Source organism: Erinaceus europaeus, chromosome 18, assembly GCF_950295315.1.
Source record: "Erinaceus europaeus chromosome 18, mEriEur2.1, whole genome shotgun sequence".
NCBI lineage: Eukaryota > Metazoa > Chordata > Mammalia > Eulipotyphla > Erinaceidae > Erinaceus > Erinaceus europaeus.
The window spans coordinates 75,024,418-75,039,367 of record NC_080179.1 but is presented as its reverse complement, the minus strand read 5'-3'; the positions used below and the strand labels follow the sequence as shown (position 1 = coordinate 75,039,367).

General features: G+C 53.1%; 1 protein-coding gene across 7 annotated transcripts in view; it reads left to right on the top strand.

Moving 5' to 3' along the window:
• The window catches only part of ARHGEF4 (Rho guanine nucleotide exchange factor 4), a 129,855-nt gene that overhangs the window by 37,707 nt on the left and 77,198 nt on the right, over positions 1–14,950 (top strand). For 6 of the 7 annotated variants that reach the window (XM_016187191.2, XM_016187192.2, XM_060178177.1 and 3 more), the window contains exons 2-4: positions 4,309–7,698; positions 10,558–10,860; positions 13,060–13,183. In XM_016187191.2, the coding sequence (XP_016042677.2) occupies positions 4,309–7,698; positions 10,558–10,860; positions 13,060–13,183 (3,817 nt within the window). Of the gene's footprint in view, positions 1–4,308; positions 7,699–10,557; positions 10,861–13,059; positions 13,184–14,950 lie in introns of those variants that run through there. The other variant, XM_060178180.1, reaches the window with a different exon arrangement.

The window sequence follows — 14,950 nt, the reverse complement described above, 5'->3', positions numbered from 1 at the left end:
GTATGAGTATATGTCAGTGTGTGTGTGTGTGTGAGAGAGAGTGGATGAGTGTATGTCAGTGTGTGTGTGTGTGAAAGAGAGAGAGTATGAGTGTATGTCAGTGTGTGTGTGTGAGAGAGAGAGTGGATGAGTATATGTCAGTGTGTGTGTGTGAGAGAGAGAGTAGATGAGTGTATGTCAGTGTGTGTATGTGTGTGTGAAAGAGAGAGAGTATGAGTGTATGTCAGTGTGTGTGTGTGAGAGAGAGAGTGGATGAGTGTATGTCAGTGTGTGTGTGTGTGAAAGAGAGAGAGTATGAGTGTATGTCAGTGTGTGTGTGTGAGAGAGAGAGTGGATGAGTGTATGTCAGTGTGTGTGTGTGTGTGTGTGAAAGAGAGAGAGTATGAGTGTATGTCAGTGTGTGTGTGTGAGAGAGAGTATAAGTGTATGTCAGTGTGTGTGTGTGAGAGAGAGAGAATAAGTGTATATCAGTGTGTGTGTGTGTGTGTGTGTGTGTGTGTGTGTGTGCTCTTCTGCAGGAGTGACTCTAGTGTGTGAGCATACTGAACGCCCAGGCAGTTGGTCACTTGGAACTTGGAATTCTCTGGGCCTGGGCATGTGCATGTCGAGTGTCCCCAGTGACCTGAAGTCATGGCCATGTGGAAAGGCCCAGTGGAGTGCTATACAGTAGGAGCCTTAGTCCTGGGTTAAACCGCATGGATGGTGGGAGGAGGGAGCCAGGGTACCCTGAAGATAGAATGGCGTACACTGAGCAGGGTGCTCCCCGGGCCTGAGGCTGGCCTCCTTCATCTTTTGCTCAGGACACAGCTGGCCCTTGCACCATCTCCCTGCTTGCCCAGGCGTGCTCACATCCTGTCTTGCTCTTCCTCACTGCTGTGATGTGGGAGGGCCGTGGTCCAAAGGCTGTTATTCCTGCTGTGCTGAGAGGCTGGAACAAGCCCCTGCAGCAGACTCATGGGAGACCCCGGACTGCCCAGTTCCCAGCTCCTCCCTGTTCCCAGCCAGCAGACAGCAAAGCACAGCCCTCATCCCCTAACGGTTGCGCTTGCAATATTTCCTTTTTAGTTCTCACTCCTCCCTGTTCTGTGACGCACGGTAAACACCTGTGTGACATCAGTCCTGCTAGGGTGAGTCTACCTTTCCCCTCCAAAGCCCCACACACCTATGCTTTGGGTTGTGTGTCCTTTTTTTTTTCTTCTTCTCCTATCACGGGGAAGTAAAGTAAATTTGACTTTGAGCAGCAGCCTGTGACAGGATCAGAGAACAGGTATCTGGGAAGGGCTGGTGGATGTGGGATGTGCGGCTGCTGTCTGCCTCTGTCTGCCCAGGCTGGGCGTGTGCCTGCCCACTCTGGCCCCAGGGAAGCTTCAGGTATGCTGGGTGCTTCATTGTCACAAAGTTCAAGGCATTGTCTATGCTGATATATGCCATGACCACACAGGGTAGATGTCTCTAAAGTAGTGTGCTGAGGGCCAGGGAGATATCTGAGCATGTTAGAAGTCAGGACTGGCATGCCTCAAGGCTCAGTTTCCAATCCTGCCTAACACCACCGAGAGCCAGAGCTGCCAGAGCCTAGCAGTGCTTCTCTCTCTCTCTCTCTTAAAAGTTAAATAAGATGGGAGTCGGGTGGTAGCGCAGCGGGTTAAGTGCACATGGCGCAAAACGCAAGGACCAGCATAAGGATCCCGGTTCAAGCCCCAGCTCCCCACCTGCAGGGGAGTCGCTTCACAGGCGGTGAGGCAGGTCTGCAGGTGTCTGTCTTTCTCTCCCCCTCTCTGTCTTCCCCTCCTCTCTCCACTTCTCTCTGTCTTATCCAACAACAACAACAGCAATCACAACAAGAATAACAACAATAATGATAAACAAGGGCAACAAAAGGGAAAAAAATATTTAAAAAAAGAATCTGTCATGCTGATAGCCTTACATGTGCACACGTTTGTCAAAACACACAGGCCGTAGGCCTGCACACGTTTTTCCCATTGCCTCCAGGGTTATCACTGGGGCTCGGTGACTACACAATGAATCCACTGCTCTCCGCAGCTTTTTCCCTTTCTATTATTTGATAGAAATATCTCAGTGTCAAAGTGCGAGGACCTGCGTAAGGATCCCGGTTCGAGCCCCCGGCTCCCCACCTGCAGGGGAGTCGTTTCACAGGCGGTGAAGCAGGTCTGCAGGTGTCTGTCTTTCTCTCCCCCTCTCTGTCTTCCCCTCCTCTCTCCATTTCTCTCTATCCTATCCAACAATGACGACATCAATAACTACAACAATAAACAAGGGCAACAAAAGGGAATCAATCAATAAAAAAAAAATATCTCAGTGAGAAATTGAAAGGGTAGGGAGGAGAGAGAAAGAGAGAGAGAGAGAGAGAGAGAGAGACCTGCTTGCAAAGCTTCTCCTGATGCAGGTGGAGACTGGAGGCTTGAACCCAAGACCCTGAGTACGGCGACTGTTTAGGTGTGTCACCACCCAGCCCCACAGACCAGTGGGTGCACAATCACTTACATCTCAACAAGCTGATTAGGAATAGCGCGAGGAGAGAAGGGAGTCTTCACGTCTGTATGCAGTTCCTGACTTCTCTTCACGGTCTATCAATAAAAGACAAGGTGGGGCTGGGCAGTGGTGCAGCTGACTAAGCATACACGTTACAGCACACAAGGACCTGGTTCGAGCTCCCACTCCCCACTTGCAAGGGGGAAGTTTCATGAGAGGCGAACTAAGTACTGCAGGTGTCTCTCTGTTTTTCTCCCTTTCTATATCCTCCTCCCCCTTTGGTTTCTGTATGCCCTATCATATAAAAAAGAAGAAGAAGAAGAAGAAGAAGAAGAAGAAGAAGAAGAAGAAGAAGAAGAAGAAGAAGAAGAAGAAGAAGAAGAAGAAAAAGAAGAATGGAGTCGGGCAGTCGTGCAGAGGGTTAAGTGTACATGGCACAAAGTGCAAGCACCGGCATAAGGGTCCCGGTTCGAGCCCCCCGGCTCCCCACCTGCAGGGGAGTCGCTTCACAGGTGGTGAAGCAGGTCTGCGGGTGTTTGTCTTTCCCTCCCCCTCTCTGTCTTCCCCTCCTCTCTCCATTTCTCTCTGTCCAATCCAACAATGAACGACATCAACAACAACAATAATAACCACAACAAGGCTACAACTACAAGGGCAACAAACAGGGGAAAAAATTGGCCTCCAGGAGCAGTGGATTCATGGTGCAGGCACCGAGCCCCAGCAGTAACCCTGGAGGCAAAAGAGAGAGAGAGAGAGAGAGAGAGAAAAGATAGTTGCTGGAAGTGATGGATTCCTCGTGCAGGCACCAAGCCTCAGTGATAACCCTGGAACCAATTAAAAAAAAAAAAAAAAGTTGGGCGTTCATCACACCTCTCAATGGAGTTGTCATTTCAATAATTCTTGGGGATTTTTTTTCTCTTTTGGCTCCAGTAAACCTAACTCAGAAACATTTTGGTGTAAAAGGGCTTTGCCTTTAATCCAGTTGACTGCAAAGGAACAAAGAGACACTAAGCTGACACACATTAATTTGTTCTTTTAAACAATCCGCAAAGTTATGCTTTTTGCCATAATTCACACAACTTTTTTATCTTTTTTTTTTTTTTTTGCCACCAGGGTTATTGCTGGGCCCGATGCCTGTTCCTGGCAGCCATTCCTTTCCTTTCTTCTTGTAGACGTTGAGAGACAGGGAGACAGAGACAGAGAGAGGAGAGACACTGCAGCCCTACTCCACAGATCATGAGGCTTCTCCCCTGCAGGTGCTCCCAGGGGCTTGAACCTGAGTCCCCATGATTGGTAACATATTGTATGGATTTTTTAAAAGAAAATTTATTCTCTTTATTTATTTGTTGGATAGAGACAGCCAGAAATCAAGAAGGGCAGGGGAGATAGAGAGGGAGACAGACAGAGAGATACCTGCAGCCCTGCTTCACCGCTCGGGCAGTTTTCGCCACGCAGGTGGGGGCCGGGGGCTCGAACCCAGGTCCTTGTGCACTATAGCATGTGCGCTTAACCAGGTGTGCCACCACCCGGCCCCGCACGGCGTTTTAGGCTCTAACTGCACATGCTCTCTGAGCTGTCCTGATTTCCCGAACGCCTGGCATAAAGCCACGGTGAGAGATGTGCACTGCTGCTGTTTCTCTCTGCTCCTGGGGCCTGGCTTCTCCCTGTTCCCTCTGCTAACCAGGCGGCTCCTCCTGCTGCCTTTCTCTTCCTGGGGCCACAGGAACTGCTGAGACGTGGCCGGGCCTGCCAGCAGCAGGGTGTAAACAACAAGGGCGTCTGGGGCCCATCTCTGACTCCCCTCTTCTTCCTTCCCAGACCCCAGAGGCGGGAGCCCACCTGCCTGGCCAAGAAGAGCCTGAAGAGCCAGAGGTGCTGGCCTGGAGGCAGGAGACCAGCTGCGATGATCCCAGAACACACAAGAGCCAACGACCCTCGGACTCAGAAAGTGACTCCTTTGAGAGTGCCTCCGGCGCCGAGTCTCTGCCTGGGGACAGCACGGTGACAGTCGATCTCGATCGGCCTCCTGGTGGCTCCTCCGTCGACAGAGAGGTGTGCTGGGGGTGCTGCGACGTGCCGGCAGCCAGACCTCAGCGACAGTGTCCGGCAGGCGTCTCCGAGCTTGATCCAGCGGGAGCCCTAGGCCAGTCCCCAGACATCCAGCCTTACGGAAGTGGGGGCCGGGCCTCGGCAACAGCCACGGGAGAAGAGGCAGTGTGCCCCTGGGGTGGCGTGGCAGGCTCCGGGGGCGACGTCAGCAGCCAGAGCCTCCAGCTGGTGGGAGGGGTGTCTGTGCCAGACCCAGGGGGGCTCTGTGTTACGTCCCTCCAGAAGTCCAGCTCTGAGAGCTGCCCGAGGGTACCAGTGGCTCAGCCCTGTTTTCCGTGGTGCCGGGAACTGGGTCGCCAGTGGTTACATATTCCCAGCAGAACGGGAAGGCCAGTGCTGCCTTACTGGGGCCGCCCGGACAGCAGAACCCCTCAGGGAGCAAGGACAAAGCAGGAAATTGGTCCAGGTGTCACAAGGCACACAGACTTGCTCTGGCCTGACCCCTGCAGGCTTCCGTTGGGGACCTCCTGCCTCCTGTGTGCCCCGCACCACCACAGCACCCCTGAAAATATTAATGACAGAGGCAGGGCTTCCTCAGGGCATCACTGTCATCACGCAGAGCTGCTGCCCAGGGCCCGCTCCATAGCAGAGCTCCCCTTAAGATGCTCTGGCGACACCCCAAGGCAGAACTTTTTGGGGTCTGGGACCCTTGGAAAGGAGGGGACAGAAGCAGAGCAGAAGGTGAGGACACACAGCCCTCTTTGTCTGGCCCCTACTCAGAGGTCTCCTGTGTGTGCTGCCTTTCGGAGGAGCGCCCTGTCTCCACAGCATCCCTGTAACACACCCTCGGAAACGTCCTGGCCGGCAAACCAGTTGCAGCAAGTTTCAGGGTGCCGGCCAGCCTCTTCACGCCTCACTGAGGAGCTGGTGAGCCCAGACGCCCAGGAAGTACCAGGGCCCAGAGAGTGCAAGTCGGGACACAACCCAGAACGTGGAGCTCAGGAGCCCTGGAGCACCCGGCTGGCACCCCACGCTGTTGATGGGACTGATAGGCAGAAGCCTCTTCAGGACTGTTCTGTTGAGGCAGGAAGGCTGCCCCACAACCACACATCAAAGGGCGCTCCTGGTGGCAGCAGGCAGGGCCCTACGAGTGCTCAGTGCCCACAAGCAAGTGGCTGCAGTGGGTCCCAGGCGGGGGACGGACCCTGCCTGGTTCAGCCGGAAATGAGGGGGGGTTCAGACGCCCACGGGCCCCCCCAGAAGTCATGTGCTGCAGACACTTGCCAGGACTGGGGAGATGGGGTGGTTCTGGGCCTCCATAGCACCAGAAATGCCTTGAAGGACTTTCCAGAAGTGACCCTGGCCATGGTTTCCAGCTGTGGTGGTGGCCATACCAAGTGTGGCCAGCAGTGTGCAGAGGGGGCTGTGCCTCTCGTGGACGGCCAGCAGAGGGTTTCCTGCTCAGACCCAGCAGGGGAAAGGAGCTCACTCATCATCGTCTCTGTGGAGCAGAAAGACCAAAAGGCCTCCAGGAGGAAAGGGGGTGTCCTCCCCACAGCGCATGCCTGCGCGTGCGTGCAGGAACGGCCCGCGTCCCCCTGCGCATCTCCTGGGGCTGGGCACCAGCACGTGGGGGGCAGTGAGTGTGCACCGCCGGCCTGCCCAGAACTGGGGGCCGACAACGGGCCCGTCCTGTCTGGTGTGGGCCTCCCGGGATCATCGGCTGAGAGCACCCAGGGAGGAGAGCACAGTCCCTCCGAGGGCCCAGTGCCTGGGCCTGCAGCAGAAACAAAGCAGACTGCTGGGACTGCGGGGCCTGAGGGTGCCTGCTGGGGCCTTCACCTTGCTCACAGCTTGGGGGCACAGAGCCCTGAGCAGAGGGTAGGGCAGCCAGGTGTTCATGAGGTCCTCAAGGGTAGTGAGGACTCAGCTGCAAGGGAGGCCTCAGGGAGTATCCACAAGGCTGCACTGGAGTCAGGGAGCCCCAAGGCAACTCCCTGGAGGAAGAGCCAGTCCTGCAGTGAGAGCCTGGGAAGGGGCACTGCGGAGCAAGGGCTGGAACAGCTGCAGCCCACCAGCTCCACTGGGCCGGGTGACCTCACCCTGACCCCCCGAGGACTCAGTCCCACCCCGGCCAGTGGGCAGTGGGTATTCAGTCCAAACGGGACTCCTCCCCCTGTGGTGCAGGGCACAGCGTGGACAGAAGCAGGTGGTGCTAAGGCCCCAGAGGACCCCAGGAGCCTCCCACCCCCCCCAGATAGCATCAATACCAAGCGACTTAGGACCCCCGAGAAAAGGCTCAGGGCCAGGCTGGCCTTAGCCCACAGGACTCTCACAAGCTTCTTCGAATCAAAGGTTCTGGATAAAGACAGCACTGGGGACTGTCCTGCAGGTGGTGTCAAGGCCCAGAAGGAGGACAGACCCCGCCAGAGTTCCTGGAGGGCCTTTCTGAAGAGCAGAGACACAGGCATCCCCAAAAGGCCTTCCCTAGGGAGTCTGGTTCCTGGGCCAGAACTGCGCAGACTGGGGTCTTCCCCATCGGGGACCAGCAGCCCAGGCAGGGAGCAGGCCCAGGACCAGGAGAGCTATGTTTTCAAGGACCACTGGGCACCCCCACCTTCCCCAGGGCTGCTGTCATCCGGCTGTTGGGACCCCGAGGACAAACGGAGAAAAAGCGAGCCCGCTATCAAATGTACCAGCTCTGGTGATGACAACAGCAGAGACCTACCTCCAGGGATCTTTCCAGAAAAGAGTCCCCCTCCAGCGTCCCCCTCCAGCCAAGGCGCCCAGCAGGGGGGCATCAGGAGGACCCTCCCGGCCAGCTCTGCCTGCTGCCTGGTGGACGGCAGCCAAGGGATGCCCTGCAAGCCTCTGAGCCCCAAACCCCTGAGCCCCAGAACTGGGGCTACACTGGCAGACCCCCCCCACTATGCCAGCAGGGGCAGTGCCATCTCCATGGTGTCACTGGGAAGCTACAGTGACACAGATGGCAGTTCAGAGACCCCTGACAGGTTCAAGGCCTCCAAGGTCCGGGCAAGCCTCCTCCTTTCTCTTCAGACTCTGCCCCAGGACGGGCAGAAGGAAGATGGGCCGCAGAGGGGGCCGCGTCTCCGTGGCCTGCACACAGCACCCTCACTCAGAGACCTTCCTGGGAGTGAGGTGAGTGACCTCTGGCTCCCACCCAGCCCTTTCGTTACTCCCTTTATGCCAGCGGAGTGATTGCTGGCATTCTGTGCCTGCTCTACTCCACCACTCCGCTCCTGGTGGCCATTTTTGAGAGAAAGAGAGAGAGAGAGACATCAACAGCACTGCTCCACCGCTCATGAACCCTGTCCCCCGCAGGTGGAGACCGGGGCTTAACCACGTACACGCCACTGCCCAGCCCCGCCTTGATTTACCTCTGAAGTCAGGGGACAGCCCTCCTAAGTCAGGGGAGACCACTCTGCCTTTCTCGAGAGATCCTCCCCCACCCTCCCCAACCAGCCTGTGACCGGCTTCTTGGGGTCTGCCAAGTCATCAAGTGGGATCGGCATTTCATTTTGACTTGACCCCTTGCAGGTAGGTCTTCTTCCCTGTAGGACTCAGGCTTGTCTGACTTCCCTTTGTATCACCTGCCTGTTGACAGTTTCTGCCTACATTCTAGTAGGCGGTTCATGGCATGCTTTTGTGCCAACCTCCATCCTTCCCACCGTGAAATTTAAAGAGAGAAATTCCTCCCCCACCCATGTTGTCTTGGAATATTTTTAAATATTTGAAATTAGAAAAAACTTGAAAACTTGGGGCCAGGCAGTGACACTCCCGGTTGAACACACACATTACGACCCACAAGGACGTAGGTTCCAGGTCCCTGGTGCCCACCTGCCGGAGGGAGCTGTGACGAAGTGCTACAGGTGTCTCCGTCTTTCTCTCTTCCTTTCTGTCCCCCTTCCCGCTCAACTTCTCTCTGTCCTATTAAATAAAAATAAATAAATATTTTTAATTGAATAAACAGGACTTGGGGACAGTAATTACACAGTGGGATCATATGTTTTTCTGCCTGTTTGTTCGTTTGTTTGTGCTTGTTTACAAAAGCACTTCTAAACTCTGGCTTTTGGTGGTGTTGGGGATTGCACTTGGAATGGTTGATGCCTCCCACGCAAAGATCTTTCTGCATAATTGATGAGCTGTCTTCCTAGTCTTGCACCTCTGCTTTTTCACTTGATAACACAGCAAGTGAAGCCCCCTCCCCCCGTCTCATACACAATGTTGTCCGTTTACAAGTCGCAGGCCGCTTTGCAGTGCGGTTCTGTTTTCCAGTTAGTTAGCGCTGACGTGCTGTCTTCCTGAAGGCCATTGTAGGCAGTGCTGTGACGGCAGCCTTGAACCCGTGTTCTTGTATACTGAGGCGGCGATAGAGGACTGCACAGAGTAGATGCATATTTTAAATTTTCACAGAGTTCAAATTTGTTTCAAATTTGTTTCTGAAGTAACAGCATCTTTTAACTTTTATGAGAGGGGGAGATCGAGGAATTTTTCTGCCGTTTATAAGGGTTCTTTTTGTTTTGGGGGTGCTGGAGATCTAAAGTCTCACACAGGCAACAGGTACCTGTGACCACTGAGCCACCTCCTGAGCCGCCGTTTAACTTTTTATTCTCTGAAATACACAGAGAATTTGAACTTGCCGTGAAGATACTAGTTGTGTCAGTTAATCCAGAGTAAACTTAGGTAGCCAAGAACGATTAATATCTATATAATAAAATCAACACGGTGTGCTTCGTAGTGCTGTAAATGCATACGTGGGAACATGAATGTGCATCTACATGCAAGCTGTGGAAATAAAGGTCCCTGCATCCACTGCCCCAAGTGCAGGATGCAGGTGCTCATATGGGCGGGGGAGGCAGGGAGCCAGGCTCACCCCACACAGCCAGCAAACAGTAAGGGCAGGGGGCCCAAGCCCCACAAACATTAGTCCCCACTCCTCTTTCTCTTTCAAATCACACTAGAGAGTATCACTTCAGAACACACACAATGACAAGACAGTAGCAGAGCCGAGAACCCAGCAGAGCCCAGAACCCAGCAGGGAGGGGAAGGGAGGGGAGGGGAGGAGAGGGGAGGGGAGGGGAGGGGAGGGGAGGGGAGGGGAGGGGAGGGGAGGGGAGGGGAGGGGAGGGGAGGGGAGGGGAGGGGAGGGGAGGGGAGGGAAGCTTTGCAAAATAGTTTGTACCCGCCAGTGGAAACTCTGGACCTCGAGGAACAGAAAGGGCCTTCTAGCTCCACCTTGTGGGCACTTCTGGGAGAGTAGGCTGGGAGAGCACAAGGAATTCAGTCAACATATCTCTCTCTCCCTTTCAGGAGATGGTTGGTTGGTTGGTTTTAGATAGAGACATAAAGAGGAGAGACTAAGAGAGACCACAGCTCCCAAGTTTCATTCAGTGGGATGAGTACTGGGCTCACACCTGTGTCACATACATGGCAAAGCAACTCACCATTCAAGTGAGCTATTTGCAAAACTTCTGTGAGTTTTTCAGACAGAATGAGAGAGGGAGAAAGAGAGAGAGAGTGGGAGGGAGAGGGAGAGGGAGAGGGAGAGGGAGAGGGAGAGGGAGAGGGAGAGGGAGAGGGAGAGGGAGAGAGAGCACATTGAAGCTTTCTTCAGTGCAGTGGGGACCATCTTGAATCACCAAGTTTATGCACATGGCAAAGCAGAGCACTACCCAAGTGAGCTATGTAGCCCTCCTAAGTTATTCTTTAAAGATTTCACGGCTTTGACATTTAAGTCTCTGAGATGCCTTCGTGTATGTCAGTTGGCCTGTCTGTCCATCCTTGTACCAATTCAGCGCTTGTATCCTCGTGTCCGTGTTGTGTCACTGTCCAGTTGACTAAGTGTTCTCTGCCTGTTCTTCAGTTTGATAAATACTTACTGAGTATTTTGCTAGAATCTTCATTGGGGGAGTTATTCCAAACACAGAGGGAAGTGGCAAAAGGCCCTGACCCAAGCAATGACACGGCCTGCCCACCTGAATATTCTCTCTGTTCTAGAACTACGCACCATGGGAGGAACGGCTGGGTCAGACACCCTCCTGGATCCACAGTCAGAAATCCTCCCACGGGAAGCCAGGCCAGAGCCCGCATCCCTCCACCCACATGGCCACATGGCCGCTGCCCTCCAGCTCTCCAGACGGGGCCCCTCTGCCCGCCGCTGCCCAGCCCAGGCATGCCCCCCGGCGCACCCACTCCAGTTTAGATGACCTGTGGCTACAGCGGACACAGAGGAGGACAGAGCGGCAGGCCCAGGCTGACCGCGAGACGTGTGCAGGGGTGACACCTACACACAGCGCCCAGGTATGTGCTCACACTTCAGACTTGCTCCCAGCTGGTACAGCCCAAGCTCACTCCCCCGCCAGGGAGGGTCCTGCCGAGAAACGCCTCAGATCCACGTGTGGTTGGTCTTCCTTTCCTCTCGGCAGCCTGTCTCTTCCTGTGTCCAAACCTCTGTAAGGACTGAGGAAGATGGGGTCCTGTGCCCCTGTCCCCATCTCCTTTACGTAGGAGCTATGACTTCGTCCGACAGTCAAGCACGGCGTTTAGCTGTAAGGGTCACAGAGCTCCCTGGCATTCTGATATGATAAGCTCAGCTAGTTAATCATATGAGCCACTACATTGGCTCTAGAAGCATTCTGACACCGTGGCTTTTGCATGAATTTGTTAGCCTATCAAAAAATGACTTAGGGGCCGGGTGGTGGCACACCTGGTTGAGTGCACACATTACAGTGCTCAAGGACCTGGGTTCAAGCCCCCGGTCCCCACCTGCAGAGGGAAAACTTTGCAAGTGGTGAAGCAAGGCTGTAGGTGTCTCTCTTTCTCTTTCCCTCTCTATCTCCCCTACCCTCTCGTTCTGGTAGTCTCTATCCAATAAATAAAGATAATAAATTTTTAAAAAATGACTTAACCCCCTAGGCAGATGACCTTACCCATGTGTCCTGGAGCCCCACCTTTCCAGAGCTCTGCCCCACTAGGGAAAGAGAGAGACAGGCTGGAGTGTGAATCAACCTGCTGATGCCCAAGTCCAGCAGAGAAGCAATGACAGAAGCCAGACCTTCCACCTTCTGCACCCCGTAATGATCCTGCGTCCATGCTCCCAGAGGGATAAAGAATAGGAAAGTTTTCAAGGGAGGGGATGGGATACAGAGCTCTGTTAGTGGGAATTCTGTGAAATTGTACCCCTCTTATCCTATATTTTGATTTTTTATAAATAAAAAAAAAACTACAAAGAATAACTTAACCAAAAGTGACTTAAGTGGCCTGGGAGGTGGCGCAGTGAATAAAAACATTGGACTTTCAAACATGAGGCCTTGAGTTTGATCTCTGGTGGCGTTACAGTCTCTCTCCCACACCCTCCCTCCCCTCTCTCTCTGTCTCCCTCTCCTTCTCCCCCTCTAAGTTAATATAACTTATTTAAAAAATGGCTTAACAGCATATATACTTTACCTATTATCCAGCCTCTGACTCTGTTTCTCATTCATTCTTCTTCATAAAACAGTGAATATTTTAAAGATTTGTATCTATTTATTTTATCACCAGGGTTATTGCTGGGACTCAGTGCCTGCGTGACTCCACTGCTCCCAGCAACCATTTTATTTTCCTTTTCTCTCCTCGAGATAGGTGTTTGTGTGGGGGGTCTGCAACGCTGCTTCACCACTCATGAAGCTTCGCCCTTACAGGTGCTTCCATACGTGGTTTGTAGACTCTACTGCTGCCTGTCCCCCAGTTTTATTATCCAGTAGTTATAAATGAAGATCACAACCCGAGTCTCCCCTTATCCCAGAATATTCTCTTTCTTCTTCTTTTTTAAAATATATATTATTTATTTATTTATTCCCTTTTGTTGCTCTTGTTGTTTTATTGTTGCAGTTATTATTGATGTCGTTGTTGGATAGGACAGAGTGAAATGGAGAGAGGAGGGGGAGACAGAGAAGGGGAGAGAAAGACAGACACCTGCAGACCTGCTTCACCGCCTGTGAAGTGACCCCCCTGCAGGTGGGGAGCCGGGGGCTTGAACCGGGATCCTTATGCCGGTCCCTGCACTTTGCGCCACCTGCGCTTAACCCGCTGTGCTACCGCCCAACTCCCGTTCTCTTTCTTCTTAAGAGGGAATTCACACAGCAACATTAGCCATATTATAGCCTGCAATTCAGAGGCACTTAGGACATTCACAAGGTTTTACAAGCATCACCACTACCTAGTTCCAAGACTTTCTTAAAGGAGGCGGATCTTCAGTCCTCTACCTACCCCCACCCCCAACAGCTGGATGACAGCTGGCTCCACCACAGTAGTCACAGACAGACAGCATGGCAGGCTGCAGAGGACTGGACCCAGGAGTGGCTCCCCCTCCCCTGGGATGAGGCTGTGAGCAGCACCTCCCTGGCTGGGAGCATCTTGGCAGTGCACTCAGGTCACAGCAAACACGCAGGCAGTCGGGAACATCGCAGTGTGGCAGCGACCACACCGCATCTGTTTTTCTGCCTTCTCCTTTGCTCTCAGTGTTGCATGGAGATGGCCATCACCTCCGCAGCATCTCTGGCTCTACCGAGAAGCCGCCCGCGATCCCAGAGCACCCCGGCGGGGCTGAACCGCATCAGCTGGCAGGAGCGCACACTTGACACCGGTGAGTTAGTCACAAGTCTCCGCCTTGGTTTTATTTTCCGATACCTTGGCAAGAAAGGCTAGAGTGTTGTCAATGGTTGTGTTCTTACCTGTCTGGCAGGTTTAGCTCAGAGATGTAGGAGACAGACCTTGGTCTATCAGACCTGCGGTTAGAAGCCTACCACCCTGAAAAAGAAAATCTTGGCACAGGGAAGATTCCATTAGTGAATCTTCTCCAAGTCTGGCTCCACTGGCTTATTCTGAGCGAAGCTACTGGCCACCCCTTGGGCCTCAAGACAGACTGTAAACTGCAGAAGAAGTAGTACGGGTCCACGAGACATCTCACTTAGACAGTGTCCTGTTTTGCCATGTGCATGAACCGGGTTCCAACTTGGCCCCACAGCACTGAAGGAGGCTTTGCTGCTATAGTCTCTTGAACTCATTCTGTCAACCCGAAAAGAAGAAAGACAGAAAATGAGGAAGGAGAAAAGGAGGGTGAGGGAGAGAGATCATGTAGAGAGCTGTCTCTACTCTAGTGACAGGACCCTGCTTCATTTCCCTCCTGAGGCTTTGGTAGCTTCTCTGAGATCAGTTTCCAAAACCATGACAAGCAAATTTCCAGCAGTAACCCCTGAAGCTGTTTTCAGTCCTGGGACCTTCTTCCAAACTCAGAACTTAACAAGGACGGATCCATGTTCAGTCTTATTTGGACTAATTAGCAGATTAATTCATTATAGAATAATTTACCTGGAGCTGGAGCCCTGGGCATATGTGATTTCACTGCTCCCAGACCACTAGATATCATCATCATCATCATCATGATTTTGCACTCAGAGACAGAGAGGCAGAGATAGAGTGAGAGACTTCAGAGCGTTGGCGCTCCCCCCAGGGTCTGGCACCTCTCACAGGGCGCTGGGCTTCAAACACGTGACGCACAAGGCAAGCTGTGCCCCCGATCGAGTGTGCCATGTCTCTTGCCCTCAAATATGACATTGTCATTTCATTTTGATTTTTCTTTCTTTGAAACTTTTATTTATTTGTTTAACTTGATAGGACAGAGAGAAGTGAAGAGGGGAAGTGGAGTTAGGAGAGACAGAAAGAGAGGCACCCATAGTACTGCTTCACCATTCGTGAAACATCACCTCTGCAGGCGGGGGCTGGGGGTTTGAATGGGAGTCCTTGCTTGCACCACAGCCCAGCCCCAAATACGACTTTTTTTTTTTTTTTCCCTCCAGGGTTATTGCTGGACTCGGTGCCTGCACCATGAATCCACCACTCCTGGAGGCCATTTTTTTCTTCCTTCTTGTTGTAGCCTCGTTGTGGTTATTATTATTGCCATCGTTGATGTTGTTTGTTGTTGGATAGGACAGAGAGAAACGGAGAGAGGAGGGGAAGACAGAGAGGGGGAGAGAAAGACAGACACCTGCAGACCTGCTTCACCGCCTGTGAGGCGACTCCCCTGCAGGTGGGGAGCCGGGGGCTCGAACCGGGATCCTTATGCCAGTCCCTGCGCTTTGCGCCACACGCGCTTAACCCACTGTGCCACCACCGACCCCCAAATACGCCATTTTTTAAGCCTTAGTGCAAGGACTAGGAGAGGGCTCAGCAGCATGCAGGAATAGCCAGGAATTTGCTTTGAAAGGGGAGCCCATCAGAGCCTGGGACAGATTCTCCCACAAACGTCCTCCTCAGGGGTGTCAATATGTTAGGCACACAAGATACACTGAACTTCCCCTGCCCACACCAGGGGCACAAGATGTCAGGGTTTGACCAGTAATTTTCATATGTA